Source organism: Rhinatrema bivittatum, chromosome 7, assembly GCF_901001135.1.
Source record: "Rhinatrema bivittatum chromosome 7, aRhiBiv1.1, whole genome shotgun sequence".
NCBI lineage: Eukaryota > Metazoa > Chordata > Amphibia > Gymnophiona > Rhinatrematidae > Rhinatrema > Rhinatrema bivittatum.
In genome coordinates, this window is record NC_042621.1 from 46,912,710 (window position 1) to 46,931,457 (window position 18,748).

At 47.3% G+C, this 18,748-nt stretch overlaps 1 protein-coding gene across 2 annotated transcripts in view; it reads right to left on the bottom strand.

Moving 5' to 3' along the window:
• The window catches only part of LOC115095096 (B-cadherin-like), a 147,521-nt gene that overhangs the window by 122,581 nt on the left and 6,192 nt on the right, over positions 1–18,748 (bottom strand). For both annotated transcript variants that reach the window (XM_029608325.1, XM_029608326.1), the window contains one exon: positions 5,440–5,651. In XM_029608325.1, coding sequence (XP_029464185.1) covers positions 5,440–5,651 — 212 coding nt within the window. The remainder of the gene's footprint in view (positions 1–5,439; positions 5,652–18,748) is intronic.

Here is an 18,748-nt window from a genome sequence, read left to right on the forward strand (position 1 = left end):
CCATTTCCTAGCATGTAGCCAGATGGACTCAGGACCAATGGGATGCACAAAAGCTACTCCTGATCGGGGCGGGAGGCTGCCCGCAGTCCAGTCAATACCGCCTGTGCAAAGGCTGCATCCTCTCAGGCCTGGACATCCAGGCGATAAAACCTGGAAGTGGTGTTTAAGGAGGACCACGTCACTGCTCAGCAGATATCGATGGGAGACAGCAGTCTAACTTTCGCCCATGAGACCACCTGAGCCCTAGTGGAATGAGCTCTCATCTGAGAAGGTAATGACTTTCCAGCCTCCACACAGGCTCCCTGTGGCCACCTCCTTAACCCAGCAAGTTATGGTAGCTCGCAAAGCTGGTTCACCCTGTTTCCTTCCGCCATGAAGGACAAACAGGCAGTCCGTCTCTCGACATCCAAATGACGGAGGAGTCTATATTTCTCTTTTTCCTTGAATTTACCTAAGAATGGCAATGAAATGGACAGATTTGAATAAAACTCAGACTACTTTGGGCAAGTAGGAGGGGACAGTACGTAGCTGTAATGCCCCTGGAGTCATCTGGAGGAATGGCTCCTGACATGACAGTGCCTGCAGTTCCAAGATGCGACGTGCTGAGCATATAGCCAGGAACACAGTCTTCAAGGTCAATATGCACAAGGAGAGACTTTACAATGGCCGAAATGAATGACCTGCCAAGAATTCCAGTACTAAATTCTACAAGGGGACTGGTAACCTTAAGGGAGGTTGAAGGTGTTCACTCCTTTCAGAAAACATGCATGTCAGGGTAGGCCAACAGGGAGGCCTCATTCACCTTACCTTTGAAACAGGAGAGAGCTGCTATTTGCACCTTCAAAGAGTTAAGGGCCAAAGATTTATTCAAACCATCCTGCAAGAATTCCAGAATAAGTGGGACTTTGACCGCCTGAGGGTTGACACCACGTTCCTCACACCAGGCGTCAAAAGCCCTCCAGAACCGCACATATGCTAGGGACATGGAGAACTTCCAAGTGCGGTGTAAGGTGACAATTACCGCCATAGAATATCCTCGCTTCATCAGGCAAGCCTGTAAGACAGAATAGAGTCAGATCATCATGAAAGACCAGTCCCTGCTGCAACAGGTCCCTGTGCGGTGGGAGGAACAGGGGATTCTCCACCAGGAGTCTCTGCATGCTACAGATGCCCTGGCCAATCTGGAGCTACCAGCCCTGAGGCATTCGATTCTGTGAATGACCCTGCCCAGCAGGGCCATGGAGGGAAGGCGTATAGCAACTCGTCTTCCGGCCAGATCTGGACAAGAATGTTGATTCCCAGGGACTACAGATCTCTTCTGTGACTGAAGAATTGAGGAACCTTCGAAATGTGAGATGTGGCCAGCAGGTCGACTGATAGGAGGCCCCAACGATCTATTACTATCAGTTGAAATGCTTTGGCCAACAATCCCCTCTCCTGGATCCAGACTCTCTACCTGCTTAGAAAGTCTGCTCTGACATGGTCTTTTCCTGCTATGTGGGAGGCTGAGTTCATCTCTAGATGTATTTCTGCCCACTTCCATCAGGAGGTCCATCTCCTGTAACATTTGTTGGCTCTTGGTTCCTCCCTGGTAGTTTATGTAGGCTTCAGTCGTCATGTTGTCTGACATCATACAGACCGCCTGGGTCCTATAGTCTGTAGCTGAACTGTAAACATGCCAATCTGACTGCCCAGGCCTCCAGGCGATTGATGTTCCAGAGGACCTCTTCTTTTGTGCACCATCCCGGGGCTGATAGCTCCTGAAAGTAAGCTCCCCAGCCCTGGAGACTCGCATCTGTCGTGAAAACCAGCCAGTCTAGGGAGGAGTCTTGGAAATTTAATCTCCACTGCCTGCTTCTTGTGCTGGGAGTGGCAAGGAGACATGAATGTGTCCCAAGGAGTGCTGTGAAATTCCAGTATCTATTTGTCCGAAGCATTCTCAACCTACCATTAGTAAAAGAAAGTCAGGCGACCCCCTATCTCCTCGTCCCAAAGGTGGTTCAGTAAAATTTAATTTTGGGATGAAATTGAACCCTCTCCTGCTCCTCTCCTGGGCTGTCGGGTATGAAAGGACTGAGTCCTCCGAAATGTCAAATTTCTGTAGAGACGAAAACACTGGGAACCCATAGAACGACCTCTCATAGATGAGGGGCGCTGTGGTTGCTTCCTCTTATCTTCTGGTAACCAGGGAACTGGAGACTCGCCCCATTTCCTGGCCAGCTTTTCCAACTCGCTCTTGAATAGGAGTGATCCTTTAAAGGGCATCTTTGTAAGATTAGTTTTGGAGGTTGCATCAGCTGACCAGTTCCGCAGCCATAGCTGTCTGGTCAACATCACTGAAGCCACTACTCTGGCCGAAGAACACAGACTAAATCAGAGCCTGCTTCTGCTAAAAAGGTGGCAGCAGGTTCCATAACCACTCTGGAATTCGCCCCAGACATAAATGAGCCACCAGAGCGCAAAAAGAAGTGATTTGTAAGATCATTGCTACAGCGTCAAAGGCTTATTTAAGGACAGACTCAATCCGTCTAATATGCGCATCTTTTAAGGCTGCTCCTCCTTTCACTGGGATAGTTGTTTAGAGAAGGCACAGACCAGTGCATCCACTTCAGGAAAATGCAAATGTTCCCTTACCACTGGGTCCAGAGGGTATAGAACTTCCAGTGCTCTGCCCCCTTTAAAACTTGCTCCTGGGGCATCCCATACCAGATCAATCAACTCCTGGATGGCATCCATCACTGGAACGTAGCAGGCAGCCTTCTGCAGGGAAATCAGAATGGGATTCTTCTTTAGTTCCATCATAGAATCTGCCCCAGGGACTCCCAGCATCTTCAGGGTCTGGGAAACCAGTGCCAGCAATTCGCCTCTATGGAAAAACCATAACATGGTCCAGTATGGTTCTAACCCAGGGGGAATTTCCCCATCTTCCAAGTAATCTGTATCCTACTCTTCATCTGTGCCGTCCAGATCCCTGCCAGGGATACCCTTGGTAGGGCAAGGAATACCTCAGCGCCTGAGGGAAAGAACAGGTGAGGGAGGGCCCACTGCCTGAGGTTCTGTACGAACAGGGGCAAGAGAGGCAGTAGACTGTTTACCTTCCTGGAAAAACTTTATCCAGGAAAAAGCAGCCGGGTCCATGCCTAATCCAGAAGGTACTGGGGTGAGACCAGTTGAATTTCCCTCTCCCACAGATGAACCCATCAAGGGAATACTAAGGTCTGGCGAACTTCCAGTTAAGGTAGTGGCCAACCCATCATCCAAGTAGGAAGAGCCTGGCTTAGCAAAGTCCAAGGAGGTTAATTCCCCTTGGGCTTCCTTGCAGCATCGACATAAGTTGGGGCCAGGTCAGACAGAGGCTCTAATATGGCAAGCATTGCAGAGAATAAGGTGCTTAGTTTTCTTGGTTGGTAGTACCACTGGCGGTGGTAACTGTGCGTCCTATCAGCTCGCGATTAAAAATTTATGCACAGATTTTGAGTGCATAGGCGGAACGTGGCGAGGTGCATGCAAAGCCCGTGCACCCAGCTTTTCCTGTGATCTGCGCTTAGTAGGTTGTGCGTATTTGTATGTGCGCAATGCCAACACGCTGCGACTACCAGAGTTCTATGGAGGGCGATACAGCATGCACTAAGACGTGTGCAAGATGGCGCTGCCGCAGCCAACCATGCAGTGTGCCAATCAAGCCTAAAGCAGGGCCTAGCCTAGTGGGGGCTGCTCAACCCACCCAGAAGCCCACTTCCCCTTACTCCAACGGGATCAGGAACAATGTTGGTATAGCAACCTGAGCAAGGAGACCAGAGGAAGTTTTACCAAAACCCCTCCAAATGACTAATCAGGAGGTAATTTTTTTTTTTTAAGCTTACCTGGGCACAACGCTTACCGGTTGAGTACAGAGACTGTCTCTGGCTGCAGGGAGGGGTGGGGGAAGAACTTTGGCCATCACCACCGTGCTCAGCTTCCTGCATCCACTGCCTTTCAGCTACTTAAAAGCAGCAAACTCCATGCCGGGAACTGGCCACCGGACCAAGGCACACCTCTGAGGGATCTCAGAAATTGCCTCAAATTCTCAGCTGGGGGAGGGACCTTTAGGTATCACCGCAGAAGAGTGGGGCTCAATTTTCCTTCAATTTAGAAAGTAGAATTTCTCCTTACAAAATGTACAACAATCCCTATAGGGAGAGGTAGGTCTACCATCTGCTGGAGACAGAGAATACTGGAGAGCTGAGGTCACTGCAGGGCTATATGTACTGTGACATCAGCTTTGCAACCTGAGTGTCTCCATCTACTGGCAGGGGATCATATAACCCATTGGTCCTGAGTTCATCTGGCTACACGCTGGGAAATGGCCTAGCTAGTTATTTTTCCCTCTAGAAAAAAACTTCACTTGTGTCCAAGCTTTTTAAAGGAACATCTTAAGAAGTTATCTATATCATCTTACTGGAAACAAACCTCTGATGAACAAAGTTTTTTTAGAAAGCAGCAAAGGCTTCCCATATCTGCCTGCTATTTGTGACTACAGCATCCTTTTCTGTAACAAGCTGTTTAACCACCCGTGCACTGGTCATTTTTTTCGGTAAACAAGTCACTGTCACTGGAGCATTATCAGATCGAACTGTCTCCTATCAAAGCAGACTGAACAGCCATGGCCCAGTTAACCGCCTTCCCTGCCCACTGGATATCCAGCTAACTACTTAACTGGGTAATTGGTTTATCCAGCAAAGTACCACTGAATATCAGGTTCCAGTTTTATTGTGTAAATGCAGCCTTATAACATGCACATGATCAAACAGGAACACACAACCACTGAGTCTCAAGTATAAGAAGGTACTCCAGATCAGTGTCCTGTTACACCTGCACATCAGACTCTGCACCTTGCAATTGTGCCCATCAAGTTTCCCCAGGATATGCAGAAACCTGGAACTAAAGAGCATAAACATTACCAGGTGCTGGACAACAAAGAAGAGCCACTGTGAGGACTTAGGCTGCAAACTCAAGTACTGAGACCTCATGGCAGAAACCAAGAAGTGGACCAACCAGAAACCAGGCAGCTCTGCTTTAGTGATATCACTCAGTTTTACCAAGAGAACATTCCCTGGCCCTGTTGGCTCTTTCCCCTCCAGCACCAGTCCCCATGTCTGTCACCCTGGGTTAAGTCACTGGAAGCTTCACTTATATTTTCATCTGCTTGTACACTACAACACACCCCAAATGTGTAGGATTTCAGAGCAGAAATTTACAGAAATCCTCCACATTGTGAAATGGGACTGAATTTATGGCCCGATGGAGGTGTGCAGGGAAACGGCTAGGTCTGCCTTCCTCTGTTGGTTTTCTACAGACTTGGTAAATAAGCTCCACACATATGGACAGAATGGAAGTAACAAAACCAAGCTTATTAAAAAAAAACAAAACAAAAAAAAACTGCACAAGGCACTACTTCACCTGTGTGGGTAGATGTGCATTCGGCTTCACGATGACTATAGCAGATAACTTCCTGCCGGAGGAGTCACAGGCAGACACAGAGAATCGGAGCTCCTTCCCCCACAGGTGCATGGGCCTCGTCACCAGGAGGATGCCATCAGCTGATGCTCGGATATGGGGATCCCTCACTTCATACTGTATCTGCACCAGCCCCTGGCAATCCCGGAAGTGCACTGTGGGATGAGGGACAAAAGACTCAGTACACAATGCTTGGATCCTATGTCACAAGAAACCAAATGTTTGTGGAGCTTAATGACAGGAAACTGCTTTGAACTTCTGCATGTGGAGTTCCAGGCATATCACACAGAAATCCCCAGGCAGACCCCATTTTCAGTCCTCCTAGGGCTGAAAAAAAAATGCATTAAAGATGAAACAAGACTGGAGAAATTACTTACCTGATAATTTAGTTTTCCTTAGTGTAGACAGATGGACTCAGGACCAATGGGTATAGTGTACTCCTGATAGCAGATGGGAGACAGATTTCAAGCTGACGTCAGCCTACATATACCCGTGCAGGAAGCTTAGCTCTTCGGTATTCTCCTTGAAAAGCAATTGTGGATATATGTGTGTTTTAATAATTTGATTAACTTGGTTAACTTGATTAACTAGGACTGGTTAAAACTGATTTCCAAATTGGAGACCGCCAGTGCACTCAACCGAGAAATGCCGACACCCGGCAAACTATGGGGTAATACCTGGCTTACCCGTGCTTGTCTTGTTCTCAGGGATTGTCACCTGAGGTTTCCGGATTTCAGGGCAGCCGTGGGTGGGATGCTGCGTCCAACTGTCTACACTAAGGAAAATGAAATTATCAGGTAAGTAATTTCTCCATTTCCTAGCATGTAGCAGATGGACTCCGGACCAATGGGATGTACAAAAGCTACTCCCGAACCAGGTGGGAGGATGCCCGTGGCCCACTTAGTATTGCCCTTGCAAAGTTTGTGTCCTCCCGGGCCTGGACATCCAGGCGGGAGAATCTGGAGAAGGGATGTATGGAGGACCATGTCGTCGCCCGACAGATCTCGGCAGGCAACAGCATCTTGGTTTCCGCCCAAGACACTGCCTGGGCCCTTGTAGAATGGGCCTTGACTCGTAGAGTTGGAGGCTTCCCTGCCTCTGCGTAGGCCGCCTTGATTACTTCTTTGATCCAGCGGGCTATGGTTGCCCACAAGGCCACTTCCCCTTGTTTCTTCCCGCTGTGAAGGACAAATAGGTGATCCATCTTTCGTATGGATTCCAATCTTTCCAGGTATCGGACTAGGAGTCTGCTGACATTTAGATGGCAAAGACGGCGTGAGTCTTCAGAATCCTTATGTTCATCTGGAGGTAGCAATATGGTTTGGTTAAGATGAAATTGAGAAACCATCTTTGGAAGAAAGGAGGGGACCGTGCGTAGTGTATGGATCCCGGTGTGAACCTGAGGAATGGTTCTCTACAGGATAGGGCTTGAAGCTCGGAAATGCGATGGGCTGAATATATTGCCACTAGGAATGCAGTCTTCAAGGTCAGTAGCCATAGTGACAGACCGCGAGGAGGTTTGAGGGAAGCTCCTGCTAAGAAGTCTAGTACTAGATTGATATTCCATAGGGGCACCGGCCACTTTAGGGGTAGTCGGATTTGTTTGACCCCTCTCAGGAAGCGGGAAACATCTGGATGGGTTGATAGACTGATGCCGTCCACTTTGGCTCTGAAGCAGGTCAGTGCGGCCATCTGAACCTTGAGGGACAACCCTTTCAAGCCGTCCTACAGAAATTCCAGGATCATGGGGATTTTGACTGTCCTTGGAAGGATTTCACGGTCCTCACACCAGGCTTTGAATAGTCTAGATACGTGGAGAATTTGCATGCTCAGAGCAAGGTGTCAATCACTGCCTTAGAGTATCTGCTCTTCTTCAGAAGAGTCCTCTCAATGGCCAGACCGTAAGAGAGAACTGAGTTGGGTCTTCGTGGAGGATTGGTCCTTGACGGAAAAGGTCCCTGTGCAGAAGTAGGTACAGAGGGTTCCCCGCATGAAGTCTTCGCATGTCCATGTACCATGGCTTTCTTGGCCAGTCTGGGGCCACTAGAAGTACTAGCCGCTGTGATGTTCTATCTTGTGGATGATCCCGCCCAGTAGTGGCCATGGGGGAAAAGCATACAGCAGGTCTTCCTGTGGCCGGGTCTGGACGAGGGCGATTCCCCGGGATTGCGGTTCTCGCCTGCGGCTGAAGAACTTGGGAACTTGGGCGTTGGACCGGGTTGCCAGGAGATCCATGGTTGGGGTTCCCCAGCGGTTTACTATTAACTGAAGGCTGTGGTCGACAGCGTCCATTCCCCTGGGTCTAGACACTCTCTGCTGAAGTAGTCTGCAGAGACGTTGTCTTTTCCCGCAATGTTCCTGGCAGTGGGCACCCCCACCCTCGCAGACTCACATCTGTGGTGAGCAAGATCCAGGTCGGTGGGGATAGTCTTACTCCCTTGCTCAGATGGTCTTCCTGTAGCCACCACCGAACCTCTGCCTGTAGCTGGAGGCGAATGGAGACGTTCTGGGACATCAAATTCCATCATGACAGTAGGGAACGTTGTAGTGGGCGCATGTGGGCCCTTGCCCATGGGACGACTTCTAAAGTTGATGTCATGAGACAGAGGACTTGGAGGTAAGTCCCATACCTTGGGGCAAGCATAGTTCAACAGTTTTCGCAACTGGCTCAGTTTCCTCCTCCTTTTAGGGGAATAAGCAACCTTGTCTTGATTGGTGTTGAACCAGACTCTCAGGTACTCTAGCGATTGGGAGGGCTGCAGGCAGCTCTTGGATATGTTGACGACCCATCCGAGGTTCTGCAGTAAATTCTTGACTCTGGTGGTCGCCTGGTAACTTTCCTCTGGAGATTTTGCCCTAATCAGCTAATCGTCCAGATATGGATGTAGGAGGATTCCTTTTCCTCAGTGTTGCCACCACTACCACCATGATTTTGGTGAACATCCGAGGGGCAGTAGTTAGTTCGAAGGGTAGTGCCTGGAACTGGTAATGATGGTCCAGTATCGCAAAGCGAAGGAAATGCTGATGGTCGTGGTGGACCGGGATGTGGAGATAGGCTTCAGATAGATCCAGGGAAGTCAGGAGTTCTCCCGATTGTACTGTAGGGTTTCCAAGCGGACGTGCGGTACTCTCAGGTAGCAGTTGACGGTCTTTAGGTCCAAGATGGGTCTGAATGTCCCCCTCCTTCTTGGGGATGATAAAATAGATGGAACAGTGACCAGTATTTTGTTAGTGCTTGGGCACTGTGGTTATCGCCTTTAGGCTGAGTAGTTTTGTCAGTGTGGTTTCCACTGCCGTTTTCTTGGAGAGGGAGAGGCACGGTGATTTCACGAATTTGTCTGGAGGAATGCTGTGAAAGCCCAGGTAGTATCTCTCCCGAATGATGGTTAGGACCCACTTGTCAGACGTTATCTTGACCCATCTTTGGTAGAAGAGGTTAAGTCTGCCCCCTATGGCTTCTTCCTGTGGATGGGTCTGTTGATTTTCATTGTGGGGTGCGGCTGGGGCCTGTACCTCAACCTGCTCCCCTCTTGTGTCTGTTCCGAAAGGACTGACCTCTGCCTGCGGGGCGAGGTGCTTGGTAGTGTGTGTTCTTGTACGGTCTGAAGTGCTGGGTTCCTCTGCCCTTGGTTCTTCAGGGGGAGGAGCGCTGATATCTCTTGTTCCTGTCCTCCGGCAAACGAGGCATTAGAGATTTGCCCCATTTGCTGGCTAACTTCTCCAATTCGCTCCCGAACAGGAGAGATCCTTTAAAGGGCATTCTCGTGAAGTTAGTTTTGGAGGTCGCGTCGACTGACCAATTTCGGAGCCATAGTTGTCTTCTGGCTGCCACTAAGGAAGAGACGCCCCTGGCTGAGGTGCATACCCGTGAAGGATATCCGTGAAGAAGTCATATCCGTGAAGAAGGATATCGCTGGTTCTAATGTTTCGGCAGAGGTGATTGCATCTCTAGAGAGAAGCAAGCAGGCGCGTGTCAACAGCGCAGCAGGAAGCGATCTGCAGGGTCATTGCTGCAACAAATGACTGTTTAAGGATGGATCTTGATGTCTGTCCTGGGCATCCTTGAGTGCAGCTCCTCCTTCGACTGGGATGGTGGTGCGCTTTGAGATAGCGCAGACCATGGCGTCCACTTTTGGGAACCGTAGGTGGTCTTTGGCCATGGGTTCCAGGGGGTATAGATTTTCTAGGGCCCATCCTCCTTTGAAGCTGGCCTCCAGGGCATTCCATTCCAGATCAATCAGTTGTATGGCCTGCAGCATTGGGAAATAGTATGAGGCCTGACGGAGACCGACCAAAACTGGGTTCGTCTTTGGCTCCACTGTGGTACTCGTGCCTGGGATGGCTAGCATCTTCAGGGTCAGAGACAAGATCTGTAACTCATCTTTGTAGAAAAATCGCATCATGGTTCAGTATGGTTCCATCCCAGGAGGGATTTCCCCTTCCTCCAGGGAGTCAGACTCTTCCCCCGAGGTGTCTGTGTCCCCTAAAGGGAGGCTTTTGCCTGGATGAAGCATGTCTCGGGAGGTCCGAGAGGTGCTTGGAAGGTCTTGAGCTTCTGGTGGAGACTGGGGCTGTGTTACAGGCGGTACCGGTTGCGCCTGGACAAAGGTGTCCTTTGAAGAATTCCACCCAGGAAAAGGTCCCTGGGTCCATATTGAATCCAGTGGAGGCCCCCGAGGTGCCCATCTGGGTAGGGGCCGAGTCGGAAATACAGAGGTCCAGGGTACTATCATTGGTGGACCCGGTCCCTCCACTGGCTGAGGGGGGCCTTGCTTCGGGTCGCCCTGAGTCTCTTCGCACTGCAGGCATAAGGCAGAGGACACTTCGGGTTGCGCAGCTCTCAGGTGACAGGCTGGGCAGAGGGCTTGTCCCTTGGCTTTCTTGGCCGATGGTGCCATGATTTGTGCGTGTGGAGTGGCTCAAAACTCGTCTGTGCGCGCCGGGAGACAGTTGTGCTCTTCGGGTGCCCCGATGTGCATGCAGACCGCTATTTGTGTGCTCAGTGGGGATGCGCGTGTCACTGTGTGCACAAGTCGTTTGGGTGCCCGGCTCGCCGCTGTGCGGACAATATAGCAATCAAGGGGGGGGAAATGGCACCAACTACCACATGGGCAAGATGGCGACCCCTCCCCCCCCCCCCCCGGAAGGGTCTCCACATGTGAGGACTCTTGCACCGGATCGGGGTCTAGCCCGGACAGGGCTGCTCAACCCGATTGAACAGACGCCGGAAGGACGATCCGTGTGGCTCGAGTCTGAGACCGGAGATTTTAAGAGAGTTTTCTACCTTACCTTGTCTCAGCACTTCCCGGTCTCGCGCCGGGCGGTCTCTGGCTATATGTGTGTGTGTGTGTGTGCGTGGGGGGGGGGGAATACTTTCACCGCCACGCTCTGTATTGCACCCGCTGCCTCTCAGCCACTCTGGGGGCTAAGTACACACCAGGAATCGGCTACTGGACCGAGGCTTGCCTCTGAGGGATCTGGAAATCACCTCAGGAATTCGACTGAGGGAGGGACAGGGACCCTTAGGTATCACCGCAGGAGAGCGGGGCTCGTCTTGTAGAGGTAAGATTTCTTTCTTTGGCTTGGATTTTCTAACACTGCAAGTGTGTGTAGTGTTCCTATCTGCTTAGGAGACCAAGAAATACTGAAGAGCTAAGCTTCCTGCACAGGTATATGTAGGCTGATGTCATCTTGAAATCTGACTCAGTCTCCCATCTGCTATCAGTAGTACACTATAACCCATTGGTCCTGAGTCCATCTGCTACACGCTAGAAAACGTTACTTGTAAGGTCTTCTTTTGCAGGCACTAGAGAGACATTACCTTACCCCTCTTTTCAGATATTACAAAGCCCTGGGAATCTCTGCAGCGACAGAATGGGAACACCTCTGGACCCCTTAACTGAAGCACCACTACCCAGAAATCAGTAACCACAAGAAAAGTCTTTTACCTGCACAGGTCACTGCCAAGCTCCACACCAGGAAATCAATGACAACGCTGCAGCCAGAAGAGGTATGGAGGAAGATCCTGCATTCTACAGCCATAGCCTCTGGGGAAGAAACTGCCATCCCCAGCCGTGGCCTAGCGCCTGGGCTGTGATCCAGCAGGCACCAGAAGCATCAGCCTATTCCCACTGAAATTTACATCTGTAAAGCGAGTTTTAACTTTCTGTGCACGAGGTATACACAGCACAAAACTAAAGAGGACACAACAAATTCAGCTGCAAACCAACCAAACAAGAGGCACTGGGAAAGAATTCAGAGTTTTCTGCTGCAGCGAGTTTGCTTAGAGTTTCACAAAAGCTTAAAATTGAATATGGACTATGGTGCTTTACAAAAATGAAAGCATGTGTAGGGATCCCTGGGGATCTCTAGGAAGGTGTGCAGCCTAGGAGTTAAGTTAAGTTATCTCAGCTCCCCACTATAGGCTTGCTTTTGTTCACCTAAAAGCAAAGTGACCCCCAGTACCTGAAGGTTTAAAAGCTTGGCTTTAAAGAGGAATATTTCCTCTTTAGTTCTCTTAATTCTTCAGAGTAAAGGCCCAAAGCCTTGGCAGAGATGTCTTAGAAAGTAAAATTAATCAGCAGCTCACACCCAGTGAGACATGCACAGATTTTTGTAGAAAGCCTTTGATGAGATTTTCATTTGGGAGGGAGCTTCTATCCACCATTCCTGCCCATGGGAGAGGAAAATAAATTCTCAGCTTGGTGTACCTTAGCCTAATGATTTCCTTTGCCATGGCAAAAGCATGGAGTAGGACTGGATACAGGGAGGAGAGGAAACTGGACTACCTCAGGTACAGCAACCAGTTAAGGAGGTGCCTACCAGGTACAGGAGGTTCGAGAGTCAAGATCAAGTACCTGGGATCCAAATGCTTGAGAGGGGCAATGTGGTAGGGATGAGTAGCCCAAAGGAGGCTTCACATTCTATCCAAGGTCAAGAAAGGGACCCTGAAGGATAGGGCAAGGATCACAGGACCACTAAATCAGATTTATTAATTTTACATTTCTTTATGGAATGAATTTGAAAGACTTGTACCAAGTGCCATATTTCATATTTGAACTGGGTTTATTAGTAAAGCTGTGTTGGAACACCAGTTTTGTGTATAGCTTCTTTACTGGTACTCACTAAAAGGTGACACTTAATACCCAGGGCCTAGGAGGTTTATCTTCCCCCTCCCCCCCCATGGAAAGGATGAGAAAGAACAACATTGTGACTGATATCAGAGACTCAGCCCCAGTGTTATGTGCCCCTTGACTCACAGAGGACAGAACAGAGTATGGAGGTTACGTCAAGAAACGACAAAGCTTGGCAGCACCAGATTTATTACTGTCACTTGAGCAGTCTCTGATGTGGATCCCGTTTTAACAATGAAATTGCCCCCACAGGGAGTTAGGAGAAGTTATTTGGTAGCAGAGAGACATCATAAGAACATAAGAAAATGCCATACTGGGTCAGACCAAGGGTCCATCAAGCCCAGCATCCTGTTTCCAACAGTGGCCAATCCAGGCCACAAGAACCTGGCAAGTACCCAAAAACTAAGTCTATTCCATGTAACCATTGCTAATGGCAGTGGCTATTCTCTAGGTGAACTTAATAGCAGGTAACGGACTTCTCCTCCAAGAACTTATCCAATCCTTTTTTAAACACAGCTATACTAACTGCACTAACCACATCCTCTGGCAACAAATTCCAGAGTTTAATTGTGCTTTGAGTAAAAAAGAACTTTCTCCGATTAGTTTTAAATGTGCCCCATGCTAACTTCATGGAGTGCCCCCTAGTCTTTCTACTATCCGAAAGAGTAAATAACCGATTCACATCTACCCGTTCTAGACCTCTCATGATTTTAAACACCTCTATCATATCCCCCCTCAGTCGTCTCTTCTCCAAGCTGAAAAGTCCTAACCTCTTTAGTCTTTCCTCATAGGGGAGTTGTTCCATTCCCTTTATCATTTTGGTAGCCCTTCTCTGTACCTTCTCCATCGCAATTATATCTTTTTTGAGATGCGGCAACCAGAATTGTACACAGTATTCAAGGTGCGGTCTCACCATGGAGCGATACAGAGGCATTATGACATTTTCCGTTTTATTCATCATTCCTTTTCTAATAATTCCCAACATTCTGTTTGCTTTTTTGACTGCCGCAGCACACTGCACCGACGATTTCAATGTGTTATCCACTATGACACCTAGATCTCTTTCTTGGGTTGTAGCACCTAATATGGAACCCAACATTGTGTAATTATAGCATGGGTTATTTTTCCCTATATGCATCACCTTGCACTTATCCACATTAAATTTCATCTGCCATTTGGATGCCCAATTTTCCAGTCTCACAAGGTCTTCCTGCAATTTATCACAATCTGCTTGTGATTTAACTACTCTGAACAATTTTGTGTCATCTGCAAATTTGATCTCACTCGTCGTATTTCTTTCCAGATCCCTGAGGCACTCCACTGTCCACTCCCTTCCACTGAGAAAATTGCCCATTTAATCCTACTCTGTTTCCTGTCTTTTAGCCAGTTTGCAATCCACGAAAGGACATCGCCACCTATCCCATGACTTTTTACTTTTCCTAGAAGCCTCTCATGAGGAACTTTGTCAAACGCCTTCTGAAAATCCAAGTATACTATATCTACCGGTTCACCTTTATCCACATGTTTATTAACTCCTTCAAAAAAGTGAAGCAGATTTGTGAGGCAAGACTTGCCCTGGGTAAAGCCATGCTGACTTTGTTCCATTAGACCATGTCTTTCTATATGTTCTGTGATTTTGATGTTTAGAACACTTTCCACTATTTTTCCTGGCACTGAAGTCAGGCTAACCGGTCTGTAGTTTCCCGGATCGCCCCTGGAGCCCTTTTTAAATATGGGGGTTACATTTCCTATCCTCCAGTCTTCAGGTACAATGGATGATTTCAATGATAAGTTACAAATTTTTATTAATAGGTCTGAAATTTCATTTTTTAGTTCCTTCAGAACTCTGGGGTGTATACCATCCGGTCCAGGTGATTTACTACTGTTCAGTTTGTCAATCAGGCCTACCACATCTTCTAGGTTCACCGTGATTTGATTCAGTCCATCTGAATCATTACCCATGAAAACCTTCTCCATTATGGGTACCTCCCCCAACATCCTCTTCAGTAAACACCGAAGCAAAGAAATCATTTAATCTTTCCGCGATGGTCTTATCTTCTCTAAGTGCCCCTTTAACCCCTCGATCATCTAACGGTCCAACTGACTCCCTCACAGGCTTTCTGCTTCGGATATATTTAAAAAAGTTTTTACTGTGAGTTTTTGCCTCTACAGCCAACTTCTTTTCAAATTCTCTCTTAGCCTGTCTTGTCAATGTCTTACATTTAACTTGCCAATGTTTATGCTTTATCCTATTTTCTTCTGTTGGATCCTTCTTCCAATTTTTGAATGAAGATCTTTTGGCTAAAATAGCTTCTTTCACCTCCCCTTTTAACCATGCCGGTAATCGTTTTGCCTTCTTTCCACCTTTCTTAATGTGTGGAATACATCTGGACTGTGCTTCTAGAATGGTATTTTTTAACAATGACCACGCCTCTTGGACATTTTTTACTTTTGTAGCTGCTCCTTTCAGTTTTTTTCTAACAATTTTTCTCATTTTATCAAAGTTTCCCTTTTGAAAGTTTAGCACGAGAGCCTTGGATTTGCACACTGTTCCTTTTCCAGTCATTAAATCAAATTTGATCATATTATGATCACTATTGCCAAGCGGCCCCACCACCGTTACCTCTCTCACCAAGTCCTGTGCTCCACTGAGAATTAGATCTAAAATTGCTCCCTCTCTCGTTGGTTCCTGAACCAATTGCTCCATAAAGCTATCATTTATTCCATCCAGGAACGTTATCTCTCTAGCGTGACCTGATGATACATTTACCCAGTCTATATTGGGGTAATTGAAGTCTAGATGCAGAAGAAGCAGCAACCATACACATAGGTAAGTCACACAAAACGCTGGTGCAGGATCAATGTTAAATCACCATTTAGTGGTGTACTTTAATAGATTCCAAAATCACAAAGTGAGAATGTTTATATCGGCAACTCCATAGCTTCAAAATCAACCATGTAAAAGAGGTCCCCCGACACGGACCCGTGTTTCGCCAGGCTGCGTCGGGGGGGGAAACCAAGGGTACAGTCAAATCTAAATGTAAAAACAAGTCTATATTAGAATGGTGATAGTAGCGCTCCGGGTATCTGTTTAAAGGTATGTACATGTCTGTTACGGTTGTTATTATGTAGCCACTACTATCACCATTCTAATATAGACTTGTTTTTACATTTAGATTTGACTGTACCCTTGGTCCCCCCCGACGCAGCCTGGCGAAACACGGGTCCGTGTCGGGGGACCTCTTTTACATGGTTGATTTTGAAGCTATGGAGTTGCCGATATAAACATTCTCACTTTGTGATTTTGGAATCTATTAAAGTACACCACTAAATGGTGATTTAACATTGATCCTGCACCAGCGTTTTGTGGGTAATTGAAGTCTCCCATTATTACTGCACTACCAATTTGGTTAGCTTCCCTAATTTCTCTTAGCATTTCACTGTCCATCTCACCATCTTGACCAGGTGGACGGTAGTATACCCCTATCACTGTAGTCTTCCCTGACACACAAGGGATTTCTACCCATAAAGATTCAATTTTGTATTTAGTCTCATGCAGGATGTTTATCCTGTTGGACTCTATGCCATCCCGGACATAAAGCGCCACACCTCCTCCCGACTGCTCCTCTCTGTCATTGCGATATAATTTGTACCCCGGTATAGCACTGTCCCATTGGTTATCCTCTTTCCACCATGTCTCTGAGATGCCAATTAAGTCTATGTCATCATTTACTGCTATACATTCTAATTCTCCCATCTTACTTCTTAGACTTCTGGCATTAGCATACAAACATTTCAAAGTTTGTTTTTTGTTTGTATTTTTATTCTGCTTTTTAATTGAAAGGGATAAGTTAGAATTTTTAGGTCAGGTGAGTTTTTAGTTACAGGCACTTGGACTACTTTTCTAATTATTGGAACCTCACTGTTGGGATGCCCTAATTCTAATGCATCATTAGTATCCTTTAAAGATACCTCTCTCCGAACCATGCGCTGCTGAGCGACTGTCGGCTTTCCCCTTTGTTCTAGTTTAAAAGCTGCTCTATCTCCTTTTTAAAGGTTAGCGCCAGCAGTCTGGTTCCACCCTGGTTAAGGTGGAGCCCATCCCTTCGGAAGAGACTCCCCCTTCCCCAAAAGGTTCCCCAGTTCCTAACAAAACTGAATCCCTCTTCCTTGCACCATCGTCTCATCCACGCATTGAGACTCCGGAGCTCTGCCTGCCTCTGGTGACCTGCGTGTGGAACAGGGAGCATTTCAGAGAATGCTACCCTGGAGGTTCTGGATTTAATCTTTCTACCTAAGAGCCTAAATTTGGCTTCCAGAACCTCCCTCCCACATTTTCCTATGTCGTTGGTGCCCACGTGTACCATAACAGCCGGCTTCTCCCCAGCACTGTCTAAAATCCTATCTAGGTGACGCGTGAGGTCCGCCACCTTCGCACCAGGTAGGCATGTTACCAGGCGATCCTCACGCCCACCAGCCACCCAGCTATCTACATTCCTAATAATCGAATCACCAACTATGACGGCCGACCTAACCCTTCCCTCCTGGGCAGTAGGCCTTGGGGAGATATCCTCAGTGCGATAGGACAATGCATCACCTAGAGAGCAGGTCCTTGCTACAGGATCCTTTCCTGCTACACCTGGTTGGTGCTCTCCCATTATGAGACCTTCTTCCTCCAAGGCAGCACCAGGGCTGCCAGTCTGAAGTTGGGACTTGACTACTATGTCCCTGAAGGTCTCATCTATATACCTCTCCGTCTGCCTCAGCTCCTCCAGGTCTGCCACTCTAGCCTCCAGAGATCGGACTTGTTCTCTGAGAGCCAGGAGCTCTTTGCATCGCATGCACAACTTCTCACCAGTGGGTAAAAAATCATACATGTGACACTTGATGCAAAAGACTGGGAAGCCCCCCTCTTGCTGCTGGACTGCTGCCTTCATCTCAATTTTGATCAGTTCCTAGTTAAGTTTTAGGTTGCTATGGGAGTAGGAAAATGTCTAACTTCCTTTAAATGTATTAGTGAATTCACTATGTGTCTGGTAGTGGGCTACCGGGGTCTGATCGAATTCTCAATAAAGTTTTTGTTGATTTTTTTTTTTTTTTTGTGAAAGTGGACCTGCCTATAAATTAAGGGATGAGCAATACAAACAGTCTAACTTCAGTTAGTCAGCCTGAGTGACTCACTGCTCCCTTGATTAACAAATGTTGGTCCCTATTCAAACCCAATCACACTACCTCAACACCTTTCCAAGGTGAGTAACTGAGCTGAACTATTCAACTTTTTTACTTTGGTATATACTGCTCCTAGCTTATTTCTAGCTTCTGGCTACTTTTTTGTGGGGTTTTTTGTTTTGTGGTTTGTTTTTTTTCAATACAATGCAATGCACTCAGTTTTTTTTTTCAATACAATGCACTCAGTATTAAAAACAAACAGTCAGCTCTTTAAAAGTCTGGAGAACACTCAGTTCTGCAGACTTTTAAAAATAAACACACTATCTACTGCTACCTTATTGACTGACTATTTAAAAATGCAAACAGTCTAACTTGTTTATTCACTGCCTTTCTGACTATTAAAGGCACAAACACACTAAATAATATTCCCAAATAGTTAACTTTGCCCCAATACTTTTAAAAAAGTCAATGTCCCAAGCAAAAACTTACTGATTCCTTTCAGCCACCAGCAAGGTGATCCTCTCCTCTCAGTGTTTCCACTGGAATGAACTGTAACTGCCCTCTAGATCAGGGACTTCCATATTGAAGAAAAAAAAAAGAAAGAAAAGGGACATAGAAATTCTGTCCCATTGTTATTCCCCCTCCTTCCAGTCTTTCTTTTTAGGTGGTATCCCTAGTCTAACGTCTGCCCCGGCAGTGGTAGCTGCAAGCCCATTCCCATGTGGGAGACAATAACCACATCTATCCCTGGGCTCTACTGGCAACTCTGTCTTGTGCCAGGCATTGAATTTTAGGGGCCTGGGATTTTTTCAGTCCTGGAATATGTAGAGGAAAATCCAGACTGGAGCTCACCATTACTGATGTAAGACTACACTGAAAACCATATATACACTGAACATACAAAGTTCATGTGATTCTGCCTGTTCTTTTAATTAAAGCAGCATACATGC